This window comes from Anopheles coustani, chromosome 3 (assembly GCF_943734705.1).
Source record: "Anopheles coustani chromosome 3, idAnoCousDA_361_x.2, whole genome shotgun sequence".
NCBI lineage: Eukaryota > Metazoa > Arthropoda > Insecta > Diptera > Culicidae > Anopheles > Anopheles coustani.
Genome location: NC_071288.1, coordinates 38615342 through 38632758, shown reverse-complemented (window position 1 = coordinate 38632758; position 17417 = coordinate 38615342). Strand labels below are relative to the sequence as shown.

Sequence of the window (17417 nt, the reverse complement as noted above, 5' to 3'; positions counted from 1 at the left end):
ATGCTGGAGAAGCATAAACATATCGCTCAATGTTCCACCCGGGTGACAAAAAATGTAAGAAATATTTGTGTACATGAACATTCATACAGCCAAAAGTGCCCCTTCTTTGAGAGGTTTGTACCTATTCAACAGCTTCTTCATTCATGTAGGTATCTTAATTTTTGTCATGAAATTATGAATCAACTTTTGAAATGTTTTTATGCTTTAATACATGATCTGATCTATTCAATAAGGACACCATATGCACCATATGCAGAAAATGTAACATTCACCAGAAACACGAAATTTCGTAACAATATGCCATTGGAATCATCCTTTTCTTGGGTAATTAATCTTTAGCTGTTGGTTAGTCGAGATTATATCAGTTTTCCCTGTTAGCCTCGCTTTGAAAGCAAACACACATTAATATACTTAACATAGTGTTCAGACAGCTTGGTGACACGTGATTCTCTTACCCCAAAAGGCATACACTTTGGATGTCACTCATGATGGATTTTTTAAATTATCTAATCATTCTCGAATATATAATAAGATATGCTATGCTTAAACTGCTTTAACACATTTGCGAAGATGCAAATGAAAGAGTTACGCTAATAAGGAAACGCAATGAATGTGTATGTCATACAATAAATAACAATTTTCCGATTGCTACCGCACCAAATCGATTGCATATTAAATTTGTAATGAAAAACTTAATAATTATATTTATAACGAGTCTGTGATATGAATACTACGAAGTGGTTCATGATCAATCAATAACAAAATAACCAAAATAATTTGTATCTAAGGAAATATTTATTCCATGAAAACATAATATTACACAAGAAATAGTGACATTTTATTGTTTCTATAAGAACAAACATTACCATGTGTAGGATGTGTAGGATGTTCTAAATACATTTTTTTTATTTCCATTGTACGCATTACAGTAAAATGAGAAAACTTGTATCGACAGCAAAACACATGTAGTATAAATAAAAACTTATTAAAAGTATAAAAAATATCTATTAAAGAATAAAACTAAGATACTTTCCATCCTAACAACATAAGCAATAAAAATGTTTTGGTTTATTGATGGGCATCTTGGCATTGCCAAAGAAATAAATCTTTACGTTGTTTATATAAAGCAATTTTTCTAAATAGTTATACACCAATCTCGGACGATAAATGGTGTTTGAACAAACATCACCAAGCATTATGATTTTCCTCTGCAAGCTAGACCATACCTTTGTTGGTCCTGAATAATGTAAGGAATATATTAGTCAATTTTATGGCATCTATCTGTATAGCCTAATGTTTTGGAAACAATGTGGCTTCAACTATATGCCATACGACTTCTAAAATATATGATAATATCATGAGAGACAAGGAAATTCGCTAACGACCAAGGTACCAAGAAAAATACTTTTGAAGTATTAGTTTATCAAATCGAGGGGTATGAAAAGTGATGTCATCTTAATACTAATCTTTGTATGTTGCTTAATTTTGTATGTTTCAACTCAGAATACTTTCATCTATTGATTTCTCTTCACAGAGATTTAACACATACCCTTCCGTGGGTGGCTGGAACTCCTCACCTACAACCGCCTGCAGCAGTTTGTGAAGACTAGTAAATTTTGCTAACAGAACCTGAAGACTTGGCTCGCTTTGCCACTCACTCGAGGCGAAGAATTCACGATCAAACAGGAGGTCAAATGTTTTGGAAATTTTCGTGTGAATGTCCTCTGCACCGATCACGTTTTGTATCCATAATACAACGTCCTCGAAAAATTCGCTATCTGAACCTAGTTTTAAATTAAACTTTTGCATCTCTACGAAAGAATTTAGTTTTTCCATTTTAACTGCTACATTGTTGGATCGGATGATAGAACCAGTGCTGGATAGTGTTGCCGTCACTCGCTGTACATGCTCCTCTAGATTGGACAACCGCTTTGCCAGTGCATCTACCTTTTCTTCCAAACGCCTGGCATCTTGCACTTGCAGTTTTTGTGTGTCGTGGATTTGTTGCACAACTCCCAGTACCTGCAAGATAGCAGTTTGAATCGACGAAGGAACTACCGATGCGCTACTGTCCGGTTCAGCAGTCATTGCCGACAGTGTACCGGATGATGGAAATGGCGTCAAGGATGGATTTGGTGAGGCAGCCGGTTGGATGCATGGAGAGGAATCTTTAAACTTTAGTACGTTTTGAGCGATGGGTGTTTGAGTGGAAGGGAAAGTGGATTTTGAGATAGCATTGATTGTGGTGGATAAAGTGATGGTAGGCTTCGAAGGGAGCGGTGGTTTCTCAGGTTTGGCGGAAGATTTGTTGGTGATGGACAGCGTAACGGTAGGCTTCAGCGGCAACGGTGGTCGACCGGGTTTGGTGGGTTGAATTGACCTTGTAATCACAGTTAAACCCGATTTCAGTGGAACCAACTGCTGCTGCCCGGTGGAGACTGTAGTGCTGTGAATGCCAGGTGGAGAAACGATTGGCATTGGTTGTTGTGTTATTTGCCGGATAAATTCGCCAGTGCCTCCAGTATCGATGCGCATCAGTTTATTAGCCGGCTCCATGTCTAGCTGAAATAGACATAATATAAGGGAAAATATGTTAATAGTCCTTAAAATTCATGGAGAACACTTTTTCTCTGTTGCAGGGTTCGACACAACTGATGTAAACAAACAATCGGCAATTGATTGCGTTATCAATTTCATGGTGTACGACCAGTTCAGATTGATTTTTCACTAAATACAGTTTCCTTCATATTTAAGAAATGCGAACATAACAGTTACACTATATAAACGTACTTTTTTAGACGAACTCTGGTATTTTTCTTCAGGAAAATCGAAACACAACATACAAGATACAAATGGATGCACAAATTTAGTCGCGGATTCAGGTTAGTCTATTTTGGATTTTTTGACAATCAACTCTTTGTATCAATCGGAACTTAGTCCTTTTTGGTTTTTAGTTACAACGGAATTTCAAATTTTTCTTGCTTACCACAGACAAAATTCAACCACCTGGTAACTTCTATCATTTGATAAATGTTTCAAACGATTTTCGTATGAAAATAAACAGCAGTGCCGTGGTAATACCGTGGGAATGTTGCGACGTCGTGTAGATAGTTGGCGTAAAATTCTTACCAAGGTTTCTGCACCTATTTTTTATTTTTCTAAACTTTCTTTTTCAAAAAATAAGAAATACGGAGGAATCTTTATCATTTAAAATTTCTTGTTTTTAAAAGATCTTTTATTTAAGGGATCTACTGTTCGAATCGACCAAGCCACTGAAAAGTTATCTACAAATTAGCTAAAGCTGCCATTATTTTAAATTGCGATCAAGGTTTCTGAAGCTGCTGAAGCAGCTGACAGCTGCCGTGCTAAAATAAAATTGCTTTGTTTACGTTTTGAAGAAGTGGATTTTGGTGGTGAATCCATGCTGGATTGTATAAATTGCTGTTTCGGGGTGCCGGATTTGTCGATAAAAGGCGTAAAAACAAACGGACAGGATCGTATTTCACATCTGTACTAGACTGTCCGTCGAAAACAACATGGCATCGCTGAAGGACTGGGATGTGCTCCGACTGTCCACCCTGATCACGAATGTGAACGCGAAGCTGTCGGCAAGTATCAAAAACGACCAGGAGTATCAGCTTCTGTGTCTGGTGCGGCAGAATGATCAGATCCTGTTCCGTTATATTGACCGGCATGGAGAGGTGCATCTGATGTTGCTCTGTTGGTTCGCTGAAAATCACAAGACCATACGGGACGTGTGCTTTGACAGTACCGGATGTTGGTTGTTGGTGTTTTGTAAGTATCTGCTGCCAAGAGTTGCGATCCTAAGAAGTTTATTTGAAGTGTAAGTTCACCGTTTTGCCTGCAGGTTACGACAACACTCTGCACATCCTTCCGGCACTGTCGATTTGCGACAAGTCTCTCGAGGATGTGGATGGGACGTTCAACCGGGACGAGATCACGTCTTTCATTGTGCCATTCATCGGCCCCCACGAATGTCCCAATCCGCAGACCTGTCCAAACAATTCGCACAACAGCCAGCAACACCAGCCGTCGTCATCGCACCGATCCTCGATTGCCTCCGAGGGCAGTCTCAAGGGAAATGGGGCGCCGGTGGCCGCAGCGGGCATGGCAAGCGAAAGCCCATCGTCTTCCGAGCCGAATCTGATCTTTGACGCACCAACAATAAAAAAATCCAGCTCAACCTACACGACGCACAAGATCGATGAAATATTCGCGTTGAACAGCATCTACCGGAAGCTGTTTCTCGAGCAGCAGGAGAAGGCGCGCGAGGAGGAGAATGCAAATAGAAGCATATCGGCCACCGGGACCGACACGCCGATTGCGATGAAAACGATTGAAGATTTTTTCGCCGAAGGCGCACAGTTGAAGGAGGCCGTCGCCGGTTTAGCGGACGGTGGGTCCAAATCATCGACGCCACAGGAGACCTATACCATCAGTTCTAGCTTGGAGTCGACGGTATCCGCGTCCTGTCCGTATCCTACCTGCTGCAGCTGGTGGCGTACGTTGGCCAGTGAACCTCGTGCCATTCTTGGCTATTCGGATGGGTCGATTTGTGTTGTTGGTAAGTCACTCCTTGTAAAAACGTCAATGACCCTCCACTGGTTGATATTATTTTCTTTTCCCTTAGCACTAACACCCAACTGTCCGTTTCTCGGCAATACCAACTGTGAGCGAGGTTCGATCGAAAAGTTGATCATTTGCCAGGACAACAGCATGGAAACGATCAGCCTGATGATCAACACGTCCACCAAAGAGCAGTGGAAGCTGCTGCTGGAGCAGAAATCGATCAAGTATACCTTCCCCGGTGACATTACGCCCACTGCCGGGCAGGATCTCAAGTCTGAACTGTTGAAATCACTCTCGGACGGTGGCGATAGCAGCAGCTCGGTGCCGATAGAGGACTGGCAGATAGTGCTTTCGTTGCCAAAGGACGGAGAACCGAGTGCCGGATCACAGCCGCGACTGACGCCCACGGCGAACGAAGGAGACAGCAGCGGTTCCAGCCCGAACAGCTCCGAACCTCCGTCAGGGGATGACTTTGAGAAGGTGGAAACGCCCGAATCTGCCGCTGATTCGGGCGCCGGCGGTCAGCAACAGGGCGCCCTACCAAAGTTGTTCCCCGCGGCCAAAGCGCGCCTGCTGTCGTTGCGTGATTTGGGAGCGAAAAAGATCGGCACACTGAAGCTGAAGCTGTCGGAAAGTCGTATCCGTGCGAAGGAACGGGAAAAATACAAGGAGCACGCGGCCAACCTGGCGGTGATGGAACTGCCCGGCATGTACCCGGAAATACTAACCACCCCGGCTGGGCCGTACTTTGTCGTACAGTTTCTTGAGGGGAAGTATTTGCTGAGCGCACTGCACTCCTACTCGGACACGCTGTCGGTCCACAGTATGGATATTAGCTTGATTCCGCTGCATATCTACAAGCTGCCAAAGCATTGCCACTCGACCGTGCTGACGAGGAACGTCCTTTACGTGCTGCACAGTTGCCAACCAGCGGAGGATCCAGCGAAACCGGCCGAGGGGGAGGAAGAGGAGGAGGAGAAGGCCAATGGGGGGAACTCGTTGGATGAGAGCAGTAACAGTAGCAGTAGCAGCACCACCGATGCCGGTGCTCCGAATGCCGTGAGCGTCGTAAGCTGCAAGATCGCCTCGATGAAGATGGGTGACGATTGCGATTTCAACGAACACTCGTTGCTTGGTGTATTCCATTTCCCGGACGAACGGGTCTTGGACATCCACCGGGTGGCCACGATCGGTGAGCACGCGATGGGCGATGGCGGGAAGCACGCCGCCGAAAGCGGCGAAGGAGAAAAACCATCCGACGCTGCGGGTGACAATCGATCGATCTTTCAAAAGTCGGCCGTATCGAACTATCTGCGCATCCAGAAGGGTCTCCGAATGGAGCGCAAACTGGACACATCCGAGGCGCAGGTGATGGTGGATGAGTTTCCCACGATCGAGTTCGATCGGGCCGTGATCGTGACGGATCGTAATCTGTACGCGGTCGAGCTGGCCGATAGTGGTCGGAATCTGTTCCTCGGCTTAGCGCACAAGTGTATCTGGGCGGCGTGTGAGGACTTTTGCGCCACGTTTGGCCTTCCGCTGGCCACCTGCATCGAGTACGCGGGGGATGTGCTGTTGCGCCGGAAGCGTATCTCGGAGGCGCTGATGACGTACAACGTGGCCCGGCTGTCCCCGATGAAGACGGCGCTCAAGTTGGCACTGGCGAACGAAAACAAGGCCTTGATGAAGCTGTGCGCGATGGCACTCCGTAATTCGCACATCATTAACAGTCAGTTCCTGATGCATGATATTATGCGACTTCTTGTCGATGAGGCTCACCTTGGGAATGTGGTTTACGATTCGCTGATAAACGTAAGTTGGCTATTGGTTTCCAGTGGACGTTTGGGTTAATTTACCACTCTATTTCAGTTAAACTCTCGCACAACGCTTAAGCCGATCAACACGGGAGCAGCGTGTAGCGATTTTTCCTACGACAACGACGACGTCCTGCTGGACGTGCAGATTTCACCATCGGATCAGTTCCACCTTTCGAACCTAATGTTTCTGACGCTCTGCGATCGCTGTACGATCGACAAAAACTACATCCCACTGTGGAACTACATCGTGACGAACAGCAAGTACCACACGAGCTTGGCCTGCATCATGCTCTCGCACGGCAAACTCTACTCGACGGCCATTCTGCTGGCGATGACGCGCGGCACCTGTCTGGACGTGTTCAGCTGTCTCGTTGGCACATGGGAGCAAACGACGGCCGACACGACACAACCGCAACCGACGGCGGCGGAAACGAACGCGTTCGTGTATAACCTCTCCAACGAACTGTTCATGGAGTGCCTGATCTACCTGCAGGACTACACGATGAACTACTTCGAGCTGATCCGCCGCTGTCTGCCCGTGTTCGATAATAACGTGCTCGAGCGGCTCATTCGTCAGCTGAACCCGTTCCATCCGGTCTACCGGCCGCTGATGCATCGGCTCACGAACCACGAGAGCAGCGCGAAGGAACCGTCCGGCCGGCATCTGCTGTTCTTCTGCAAGGCGCTGATCGAAACGTTTCTCGCGGTGGCGATCCGTGCGCAGCAGTTGAAGATACACTGCGAGAGTGCCGGGTTTTTGAATGCACTAAAGCATGTCCGGGTGCATCACGAGGAGCGGGCGATCGAGATGCGCCTGGAACGGTTCACACCGATCGCGACCGGGTTCTTCCACGCGGCCGCCGTCGTAAATCGCGTGGCGTTTATTTGGGGCTCGAATGGAGTCAATTGCGCCCTCAGCAGGACCGCTCTGCAGGGGGATGCGATCGGGCCGAATGGGCTACCACCGGCGGCCAGCTTTTTGCGTCAGATCGAGCTGGAAGTGTTGGCCGTACAGTGCGGACGTTTGCACACGCTCTTCCTGACTAGCAATGGGGTAAGCAACCGATTTATGTAAATTTCTTCTAATTAAATGAGCATAGACGTAGAAGATGTTTGTTCGAAATGATCAAAAGATTCGAACGATTTTTTATCTTGTGCATCATTAGATTTGTTTCAATGCGATCCTCTGTACTTAACCCAACACTCAATTTACGAACGACATTTTTTAAACACTACAGTAGTGCAACACTTGCAAGTGTAGAAAAATATCATTCAATATCACCTGATATAATTCATTTTGAACATTTGTATTTTACTTGGTTTAGTTCAATTAGCGATAACTATTTAATATTTTTATTTTCGATCACAATTTTAGTTTCAATGATAAAAATGTCCTCAAAGGATGTTAGATGTTGGACACATTTATACAATATACCATAGAAAATGGGATCCATAATCAATCATGTCCATAAAATTCAAAACAGCTTTCAATGATTCATATAGATATTATTTATGGTAAATTTTAGTCTCAGCTTAATACCATTGAATGCTGTGACTGAAATTTAATAGCTTTAATTGAAGAGTTAGGCAATTCAAATTCAGATCCATGAATAACTCTTTGCTTCGTTTCATTATACTATTAGCTTCCAGTTTGAGATACGTGAATCTTTGAATGAGAGACTCATGAATCCCTAAGATTAATTAAACGGGAAAGAATGATCCTTTTTTTTATTTTCTTTCTTCATCTTTTAACTTCATTAAAGATTCAAAAACATTAATTAAATTTCAGGAACGTTTCGAAACATACACAATTCGAATCTCCGAAGATTCATGAATCAATCTGAATGAATGTTGGATGAAAGATTCATATGAATGAATCTCGTCAAAAGTTTCATAAGGCATAACTCTACTTACTTGTCTTCAAACGGTGAACAACGTTGCTACAACATGAATTGTAGGGAAAATTTATCTCTTAACTAGACAGACTCTTGAAAAATATTTTTATTCATTTATTTACCTCAATCAGGATAGCTCGCCATTAACCTTAAATGTCTTGTTATTTTCTTTCTCTACTTTAATCAGCTTTATTCGATGGGCGCAAACAACCTGGGGCAGCTGGGTATCGGTGGCCACATGCTCAACGCCCTGCAACCGATGTTGGTGAAGACACTCGATGGAAAAAGCATCACACACTTTGCCGCCGGGCAGTATCACAATGCCGTCGTAGCGAACGGACTGCTGTACAGCTGGGGGTAGGTTGCGAAGTAGACGTAAGATGTGGACGCTTGGTAGAGTATATGTTTCCACCTTTCTAGCTGGGGCGTGTTTGGACAGCTGGGCCACGGTACTGTTGAGGACTGCGCGACACCAAAGGTTCTGGAATTTTTCCGCAATAAGGTAAGAGTGTACATTAACCTTAGGCGCTTTAAAGTTGCTAATAGAAGACCTTTTTTTGTTCCCTCCACACTATGTCTAGATTATTGCGCAAATTGCACTGGGCCATGCGCATACGTTGGTTCTGTGCCGTGAGCAACACGATTCCCGTAACACCTTGTATGTGTTCGGATCGAACCATTACGGGCAGCTGGGTTTGGGGCAGGAGGATCCCTTCGGCTGTACGGTGGACACTCGCAACGGGAAATCGTTCCTAGTTTCCTTGATACCTCGCAAAGTGCAGCTAGACGAAGATATAGCGCTCATCAATACGAAGCTGTTTGTAAATGTAAGCAAAATGGAAAAAATAATGTGTGTTGACATTTTTCTAAAACATTACTCGCTTGCCTATTTCAGCTCGTTCTCACAACTACTAACAAACTATACACCTGGGGATCGTCCCCACAAGCGTTGCGATTGGCCACCCAGGCAAGAAAACGCGCCAAATCTTCCAATTCTGGTAAAAGTGGCAGCTATTCAAAGTTCAGTTCCATACTGCGCTCGAATTCGTCCTCCGCTTCCACTGCTCCTTCGACGTCATCGTCATCCGGCACTGGCCAGGACAAATCTGCCGATTCTGATATGGAAGAAAACCCGGCGGAAGATGATGCTCCCACCGCGAGCGCATCGACGGAGGGCGTAGAAAATCAAACCGAAACGCCGGCAAAGGAAGATGATAAAACTGACGCGAATGTGGTTGACGTTGAACTACCGAAAGAAGACACCGTCGAGGAGCAGGGACAATCAGAAACCGGTGTAACAATACCGGAGATAAAGATCACGGATAATAGTGTGGCAAACGAAAGTGTCACTCCTGTCGAAACGGAAGGGGAGGGTGAAAAAAGTAGCACCACGAACGCGCCCGAAGATGCCATGGAACATCTGTTCCCGTCGGTTGTCGATACGTCGCTTGTGGAGGAAAAAATCGTCAAGGTAAGTGGAAAGCAGTGCCTTGTTTTTCATCAATTAGCAATTATTTTGATCAGCAGTATGTATTTTTCTTTGTCATGTTTAATTTTACTCGTTTTGGTATTGAAACATGAACGTTGCATTCGTTTTATAGTTCTTCAGCGTTTGTATAATTTATATGATAGTTGATGATCCTGATGATTGATGTCTCTTTACTGGTACCAGAACATCTATGTTAGGTATCACGTTTTGAACACTGTATACTTTCAATCCATCATTCGAATTTTCGTTAGTTATCCGTTATTTTATTTCAGATTTATTAAGATTATTTGTAAAAACTAGAACTGCTCAAAAATCTGTCAATGGCTAGTTTAATTAAATTTGAATATGAACTTGTTTATACAATTTACTCAGATAATGTGATGTGTGAATGATTCTTTTAAATTTGCATCTTGTGATAAAATGATCAATTCGACATGATATTGATTGAAAAGAAAATATCGTTTTCCAAACTCTATCGGAAGCCTATCGAGTTTATTCTCACGGTGGAATTCAACACTGTTGTGCTTTTTGGCAGAGTTTAGATTTGACAAAAGCGCATAATTACTACAGCTAACTAATTGTTCCATAGCTGTAGTTTCGTGTGGAATGCTCTGAACACCGTTAATGACTTTTTCATAACGACCTTCTAACGAACCGTTACATACCTTCAAATGTCTACCAAAACCGCAAAGTCTGTCTGTCAAAGTTTTTCCATGGTTCACCGTGAAGTTCGTTAAGAGATTTCTGTTTGTTTTTCATGAACACTTGTATTTTATTCGCTCTCTCTCTCTCTCTCTCACTCAACACCCAAAGCAGAAACTTTTTCATGTATTGGTTCAAAGAGGTTGCGGGGCGCATTTCAACGTCCTCGCGGACCACTTGTTTGACATCTCTGGTTTACAAAATTGGTCGCTTCCCACCAATACACACGATACGATTAATTTTTTAAACAATTTTCCTTTCAATCCGTTCATCAGATATCGAGTGGATTGTATCATTTTGCGATCGTGTCAGCGGACGGTAGCATCTACACGTGGGGTAAGAACATCGAGCGCCAGCTGGGTCGTGAGGGTGGCCGTAATGAGGTCCTCATTCCGACCCGCCTGGACAACGTCGAGGGTGTGCAGTATGTTGAGTGTGGTGCCGATTTTACCCTCATCATGACGACCGACCATGTGGTGAAGGCGTGGGGTAACAACAACATGGGCCAGTGTGCCAAAGAGATCAATCTCGATCGGTCCGGCATACCGGGCAAGCTGGTGCGGTTGCCCATTTCGAACCGTGTCGTGCGCATCCCGGACAGTTCGCAGTTTATCGAGGCTCCGTACGAGGTACGACTCCCTGCCAACGATGGCCATGGGTACGGGGAGCCGCTGCGCTTCCTGAAGTCGATGCCGAAATTCCGGCGCACGTTTGTGATAAAGAGTGCCCTGGAGAAGCTGATTAGCAACATTTCGACAATAAGCTCAAGCCTGAACGATGTCAGTAACGCGGAGATGGATGATTTGGTCGGCGAGCTGCCGGATTCGGTTGGCGAGGGCCGGGCGCTACTGTTAGTGCAGCAGAACAATGTCGCAAGCACCCTTTCGTCGTTGCAGTCCGTGTCGTATGCCACTTCGCCGACCTCACTGGCGCTGGACGACGAGGAAGAGGTGGAAGACGACGAGGATGACGATGGGGAAGAGTACGACGAGATTGGATTCGGTGGCCGCAAGGAGGGACAACATGAGTCGAGCGGAGGGGCGCTGGGAGGAACCACGGATCGTTCGGCCGACTCTTCGCGGTTGTTCAACGGACGCTACCTGATGAGCAACGACTTTATCCACTACTGTCTGTACATCTTCCACGGATTGTACAGTCAGGACGATGTGCTGGAACTGACAAAACGGGGCAATGAGTACCACATCCGCATGACGATGCTCAACTACGATTACGTCGAGTCGTTCCGGTTGATACTGGAGCTACTGTCCTCGTCCCTTTCCTCGTCCGCGTCACCCTCATCGATCACGCGCCAGACGCAGAATCTCGTGAAAATCTTCGAGTACTTCACCAAAGACTCCAACATCGTGCCGATGGAGGTGGGCAACATTAAGTACTTCATCTACGAGCTGTTCATGTTCTTCATCCGCCACAACCTGAGCGTGGACGTGCTGGAGGAGTTCTTTCTGCGCAATCTTGACTGCTATCTGGTGCAGCTGGCTCTTGTACTTTATTTCAACAACACAAACAACCTTGCCGCGGCGCGCTCATCCGGATCCACTGGGGTCAGCATTGACACGGAGGTACTGGCGCTCGAGCGAAAGCTGCTCGATAAGTTCAACAACAACAGCGGCAATCCGCTGCTCGCCGGCGAACTGTTTGGTGCCGGCCGCTCGGGTGGACAGGTGGTACGCAAGCTGGAAAATACCGACACGATCAACCGAGCGCTTAGTACCGGGTTCAGTGTGACCGTCTGCCAGAAGCTGCTGGACTATTTCGATCGCTTCAAATGACTATTCGCGGCAGGCGTCGGTGGGGAAATTCAGCTGGACATCCCGGAACGGGCACGCTAGCTCCGTTGCAAACCCCAATGCATCATCATTTGGTATGACTATCGATATTATATTTATTGTTGTAACGTTTCGAATTTATCGTCCGATTTCAAACATCATCGGTTTTTGATAATATTGTTAGTTTGAAGAGAATGGTTTTTAATGGAAATTGCGCCGCGGAAACGTATTCGCCAGAGCGGAGGATGGCACATCTGAAAGTGGCCCTCCTCTCGTGAATGGAAAGACCTGGTACGCATAAATTTGCCATTTTCTATGATTTAATTGTGCCCTGGGCAATCATTTTAACAGTAAACGTTTGGTAGAATAACGAATAACATTTTTTATTGAACGACTTTTGAAAACAAAAACTTTACTTTAATTTTTCGAACCCTAGACGATCGGAAAGACCAACGGTACGCAATTTTCGGTGCCAGATTATTGAATATATTTAAGAAAATACGCACAAGACTTATCTCTATCCTCTACATATGGTATAAACAAACGATAGAAATTACTCGTGTTTGTCGAACTTTACTCGCAAATGTCTACATTTTGTCTAAACTGTGTGAGCGTTTCACTTGCAGCCTTCGCAGGTGTCTATACATATATATATTTTTTAAACCTCATCCTTTACAAGTTGGAAAACTTTTTAAGGGCGAATGAAAATACCCTGTTTTTCATGAGTTTTGCTTACACGATTGCGCAGTGATCATCATTCACAAACATCACCTTTACAGTTCGATCGTCTGGGGTAATGGTTTAGTAAGTTATTAAAAAAAAAACTGCAAAAATTTCCCACCAACACTATAAGATGCTACAACTCCCTAGAACATGATTATTGTTATGTATAGTTTTACTTGCGAAAGATGTTGCGAATGGCAATAATGTGTTACGGAGAATAGAGAACAATTTCATACAACAAACAAACGAATGATGCCATAACAAACAACCCCCAAGGAATATTAACCCCTTGCTGCCATATAGTTTTCGTTCCCCTTGTGGCACCAGTTTAGTGTTTTCATTTGATCTAATTTATCTTAATAAAAATATGCAAAACGGTAGGCGATCGAACTTGTAAAAGACATCTACTGGCCACCTTCATCAACAAATTTGGAATAATAAAAACGCTTTATCGTACATATTAATAATCCACAAAGAATGCGCATTAAAGCAAAAACGCAACGTAGCGTAAGTAGGGTTTAAAGATATAAAATTCAACATAATGGTGCAAAAACAAAAATGCAAAGTCGATAGAATTACCTTTCACGTTTTTTCGGCTGATTAGAGTTTGGGAAAAGCAAGCAAAAGCAATGTATGCATGTTTCGAATTGCGCATATCAAGTTATTGATCGGCTAGCGATTGTTCACGCGCTTTGCTACAGTACGACACATTGAATTGGGAGGTACTTCGATTCATAATGAGTGGTAAAGTGATAAGAAAGATTGGTAGAGATGGCACTGCTTGTTGATAGTGAAATTAAATATAATAGAAATGAGTATCAAATGACTTACCATTTATTCGACGATGGATATATATTTATGGATATAGTGAACTCGACTGCGACTCAACCTCGATTGGCAATAAAACCCAGGCGGATAGAGTAGACAAAAGAGAATGTGAGATGGAATACTGGAGTGATTAAATGCACATTTGGGGAAAACTAAAATTTAGAAGAGGCAATAACAAAGAAACGAGAATAGTTTTACTTCATTTCATAGCTAGAAGACGATATTATGACGTCGTCGGTAAGAACATATTTAAACATGATATACTTTATTTAATTATTCTATCCTTGAGTATTTATGTAGATCAAAAGTAGATTGGTTCAATCGCGGAAAAGCAGCTGCACAGCATCCGCCGTAAAAGCGATGGTTTGTGTGTTTATTTCATACATATTCTAGTCTGTTCAGTCCAACCGATTGGACGCCTTTTTAAATAGTGTTTTGATAAGCATCATTATGTAACTCTTTTCTAAAAGTTTTACGATCGTTACAATACATACAATACATACGAATATTTCGTTTGCAACGTACATAGAAGAACAACAAACCTACCCACACAATAAATGACTGCAGTAATATGCTCAAACAATGTACGAATTCACAATCAGTTTCTATACGAACTTTGTTATTTATTTATTTTTTTAATACTGCGCATATAGGTTATATGAAACAGCAAGATGCAAAACATCGAACAAAAGGTACTACTTACAATAATCTTCAGCAGAGAATTAAACAACTAAACATCCTATCGTAGGAAACAATGCACTTTAGATTGCAATGCAAACCGTTACACCCACTGTGCATCCCAAACGTAAATGATAGCAATAGCTCGATGTGAAAATCGTGTGCTTGCGAGTGTTGCGTGTGTGTGCGTGTGTGCGTTCGTTCGTTTCCGGTGATAACGGTGCGATTAGAGGCAGCATAATGAGAAAACATATAACAATAATGTTGATATGATATGATTATTATTGATACAAGTTTGCAGATGATGGTAAAAAAGGGAAAGGGATCAAACGAACCAATTTACATGGATGTGAGATGCGAGACATCGTTAATGCAATAATAGTGAGAGACAAAAAGAGCAGAAGACAAATGGAGAACTTTGCCGTAGGAAAGTGCACTGTTAGCTTTGAAATGCGTTGGGCTATCGCTTGGCGCACGTGACGAGAGCTTGCCTAATGACAACGGAGGTGATTCATTGAATAAATAATTTGTTTGCAACAGACCAGCGTTACCGCGTTTCTTCACTGCTCTTCTGGTTATTGTGATTTTTTGTTACGCTTTTTCACCAACAGATAAACTTATTTGATTTCGTTGAATATTAGTATCTAAAGTCATTTGTCATTACACATCTTTGTCAGTAAATGCACCGTAAATAAGAGAATCAAATATTATTTTCTTTTCTGGGTCATTGTAATCTTTTATTTACTTGTGTCGCATAAACAAAAGTGTTGAAAACTAAATTCGTGCTTAATCGGATATTTATTTATTTTTGCTACTGCATACCAGTATCCGTTTTTCATTTAATGCAGTAGCTTCTGATATACTTCTAGTACTGATATTACTTCTTTACATCGTTTCGTCATTACTGGGTCGATTTGAAATCTAGTGAAACTTGTTCATAAGAATGTGTGAATTTCCTGGTATATTTTTCCATATTTAACGAATATGGTAGGAATAAAAGCACAAAGGAATGTAGGACAGCCTTAGTATTAATCCATTTAGTGAAAACTAAGAATGTTCTTTTTCTAAATAGTTGCAATTACAGTGTTTTACAGTAAAACTTACACAGATCTTGTATAATCTTCTTCTTCTTCTTCTTGGCGTAACGACCTCTTGGTCATGCCTGCCCCGTTAAGGGCTTACGAGACTTGTTTCCCTGTTGTACGTGGATAGTCAGTCCTCTCGTACAGGGGAGGGTCCGGTCTCGGATGGGATTCGAACCCACGCCGTCGAGGTGGTGAGCCCCGGCGCTCATGGGCCGATTTTCTAACCGGCGCTACCGCTCGGCTGTCGCGGACCCCATCTTGTATAATATTATGTAAATTCAATTCAAATGCTAATTTATGATGGCGTTGGTATTGCTGTGACAAAAATTTCATAATGAGATATTTCTTTGAGTTCCCAAATTTTTCAGCATTTTCAAAACTTTCCTGAAGCCCTGGGAGCACATCAATAATATTAAAAGGGTGAAATATATAGGATTTAATTAGAGAAAGGATACTGCGTAATGGAGGATTCAAATAACCTGTTTGATTAAATTCAGATGTGGTCAATTACTTTTCACCTAAACTCTCACCCTGTGAATCGTCTATATATTTTCCACAGCCTCAGTATAACTATTTTAAACTAGGCAAGGTTGAAAATTTCGATTCGATACATAAAGGTTATGAAAATCCTGCATAGCTTTTCCATCGCTTGAATTCAATGCATAATTTTTGTTATTCAATTTCGAAAGTTTTGAACATTTACTTTTATTCTGCAAACAGTGTTCACGGCTCACCTTTGCTTATGACATTTTTTTCCTTACTCAATGCTTTGAAGTGGTTTGAGTTAATCCAGATTGAAACACAAAAACTGGATTTCTAAAAAATAGCCAATTTTGTGAGGATAAAAAGCATTATACGTATGCCGGTCGAATGAAGTAAGCTTCCCATTTCTGTGGAATTGGATAAAACTGATTTTAATAAGTGCAGCTTGTAACATAAATATTGACAAATCGAACACAATTGATTGCAACTCAGTTGGTAACATTTCGGAGAAAATGAATGGATTGATCTAACGCTGCCGAAAGCGTATATGCTCATGTAAGCAATCATTTCAGAAACATTCATTACTAACTCGCCGCTGGATTCAGCAAACATATTGTAAGTTTTATCATTACACCGCATTGAACGCATGCATTCATATTGCATTCTTTTCTCTTATCCCACAACCAGCTGAAATCGAGCAAAAGGATGTGTCTGCGATTCAGCTATACGCCTAACATGTGTTGGCTCCTTTTTTCTGCTTCGGGTTTTTCTGCCACGAGAAAACTAGGCAAACAATTTATGCAAGCCACTGTTCCATCCTCGAGTGAGTAGGCTCGGCAGCAATCGAGAGACCACCGTTTTCCCGTATCCATCCGAACGCAATAATGTTTATGCTTCAGTTTCTAGAGCCTAACCATATCCGTACGGCGGGGAAAAGGGTAGGATAAAGGGGGCCCGGCGGTGAGGGTAGCACAATGGCGGCGGTGAGGGTAGCACATTTTCATATTGTTCTACTGTTGCACTAGTACGGGTCTGGCCGTGAAAGCTGGCCGTGTGGGAAAGGACAGGCGGTTATCGCTCATAAGAGTATGAAGTAGTTGCACAGTATATCCACCGCAAACGGGAACTTGCTTGCGAGCAATATTTATTATTTTGTGTGACCCTTTGCCGATGTCGATACTCTCTCGATTCTTGACTCTATTTGCCTGGCGTGTAGTGGAGGTGTGTTTGTGCCGAAGGAAGCAGAAAAATTGTACCACAAGCAGTGGGACTACTCCATATCCGGGCATCCGATACGTTGCTCAGCCCATATGAAGTTTGCCGATGCATACGGGCTGGTG

General features: G+C 43.3%; 2 protein-coding genes across 2 annotated transcripts; one reads left to right on the top strand and one right to left on the bottom strand.

Moving 5' to 3' along the window:
* Positions 1–1061: 1061 nt before the first annotated feature.
* LOC131272771 (max-binding protein MNT-like) lies at positions 1062–2865 on the bottom strand. The gene is made up of 2 exons (XM_058274623.1): positions 2791–2865; positions 1062–2562 (listed from the first exon to the last, which is right to left on the bottom strand). The coding sequence occupies exons 1-2, from the start codon at positions 2839–2841 to the stop codon at positions 1495–1497; spliced, it is 1119 nt and encodes a 372-aa protein (XP_058130606.1). The 5' UTR covers positions 2842–2865; the 3' UTR covers positions 1062–1494.
* A 633-nt stretch (positions 2866–3498) lies between these two features.
* LOC131272632 (uncharacterized) lies at positions 3499–15045 on the top strand. The gene is made up of 9 exons (XM_058274447.1): positions 3499–3795; positions 3869–4585; positions 4652–6402; positions 6460–7461; positions 8490–8659; positions 8723–8804; positions 8884–9129; positions 9198–9773; positions 10769–15045. Exons 1-9 carry the CDS (start codon positions 3537–3539, stop codon positions 12281–12283), a joined length of 6318 nt encoding a protein of 2105 aa, XP_058130430.1. The 5' UTR covers positions 3499–3536; the 3' UTR covers positions 12284–15045.
* The last annotated feature ends 2372 nt before the right edge of the window (positions 15046–17417 follow it).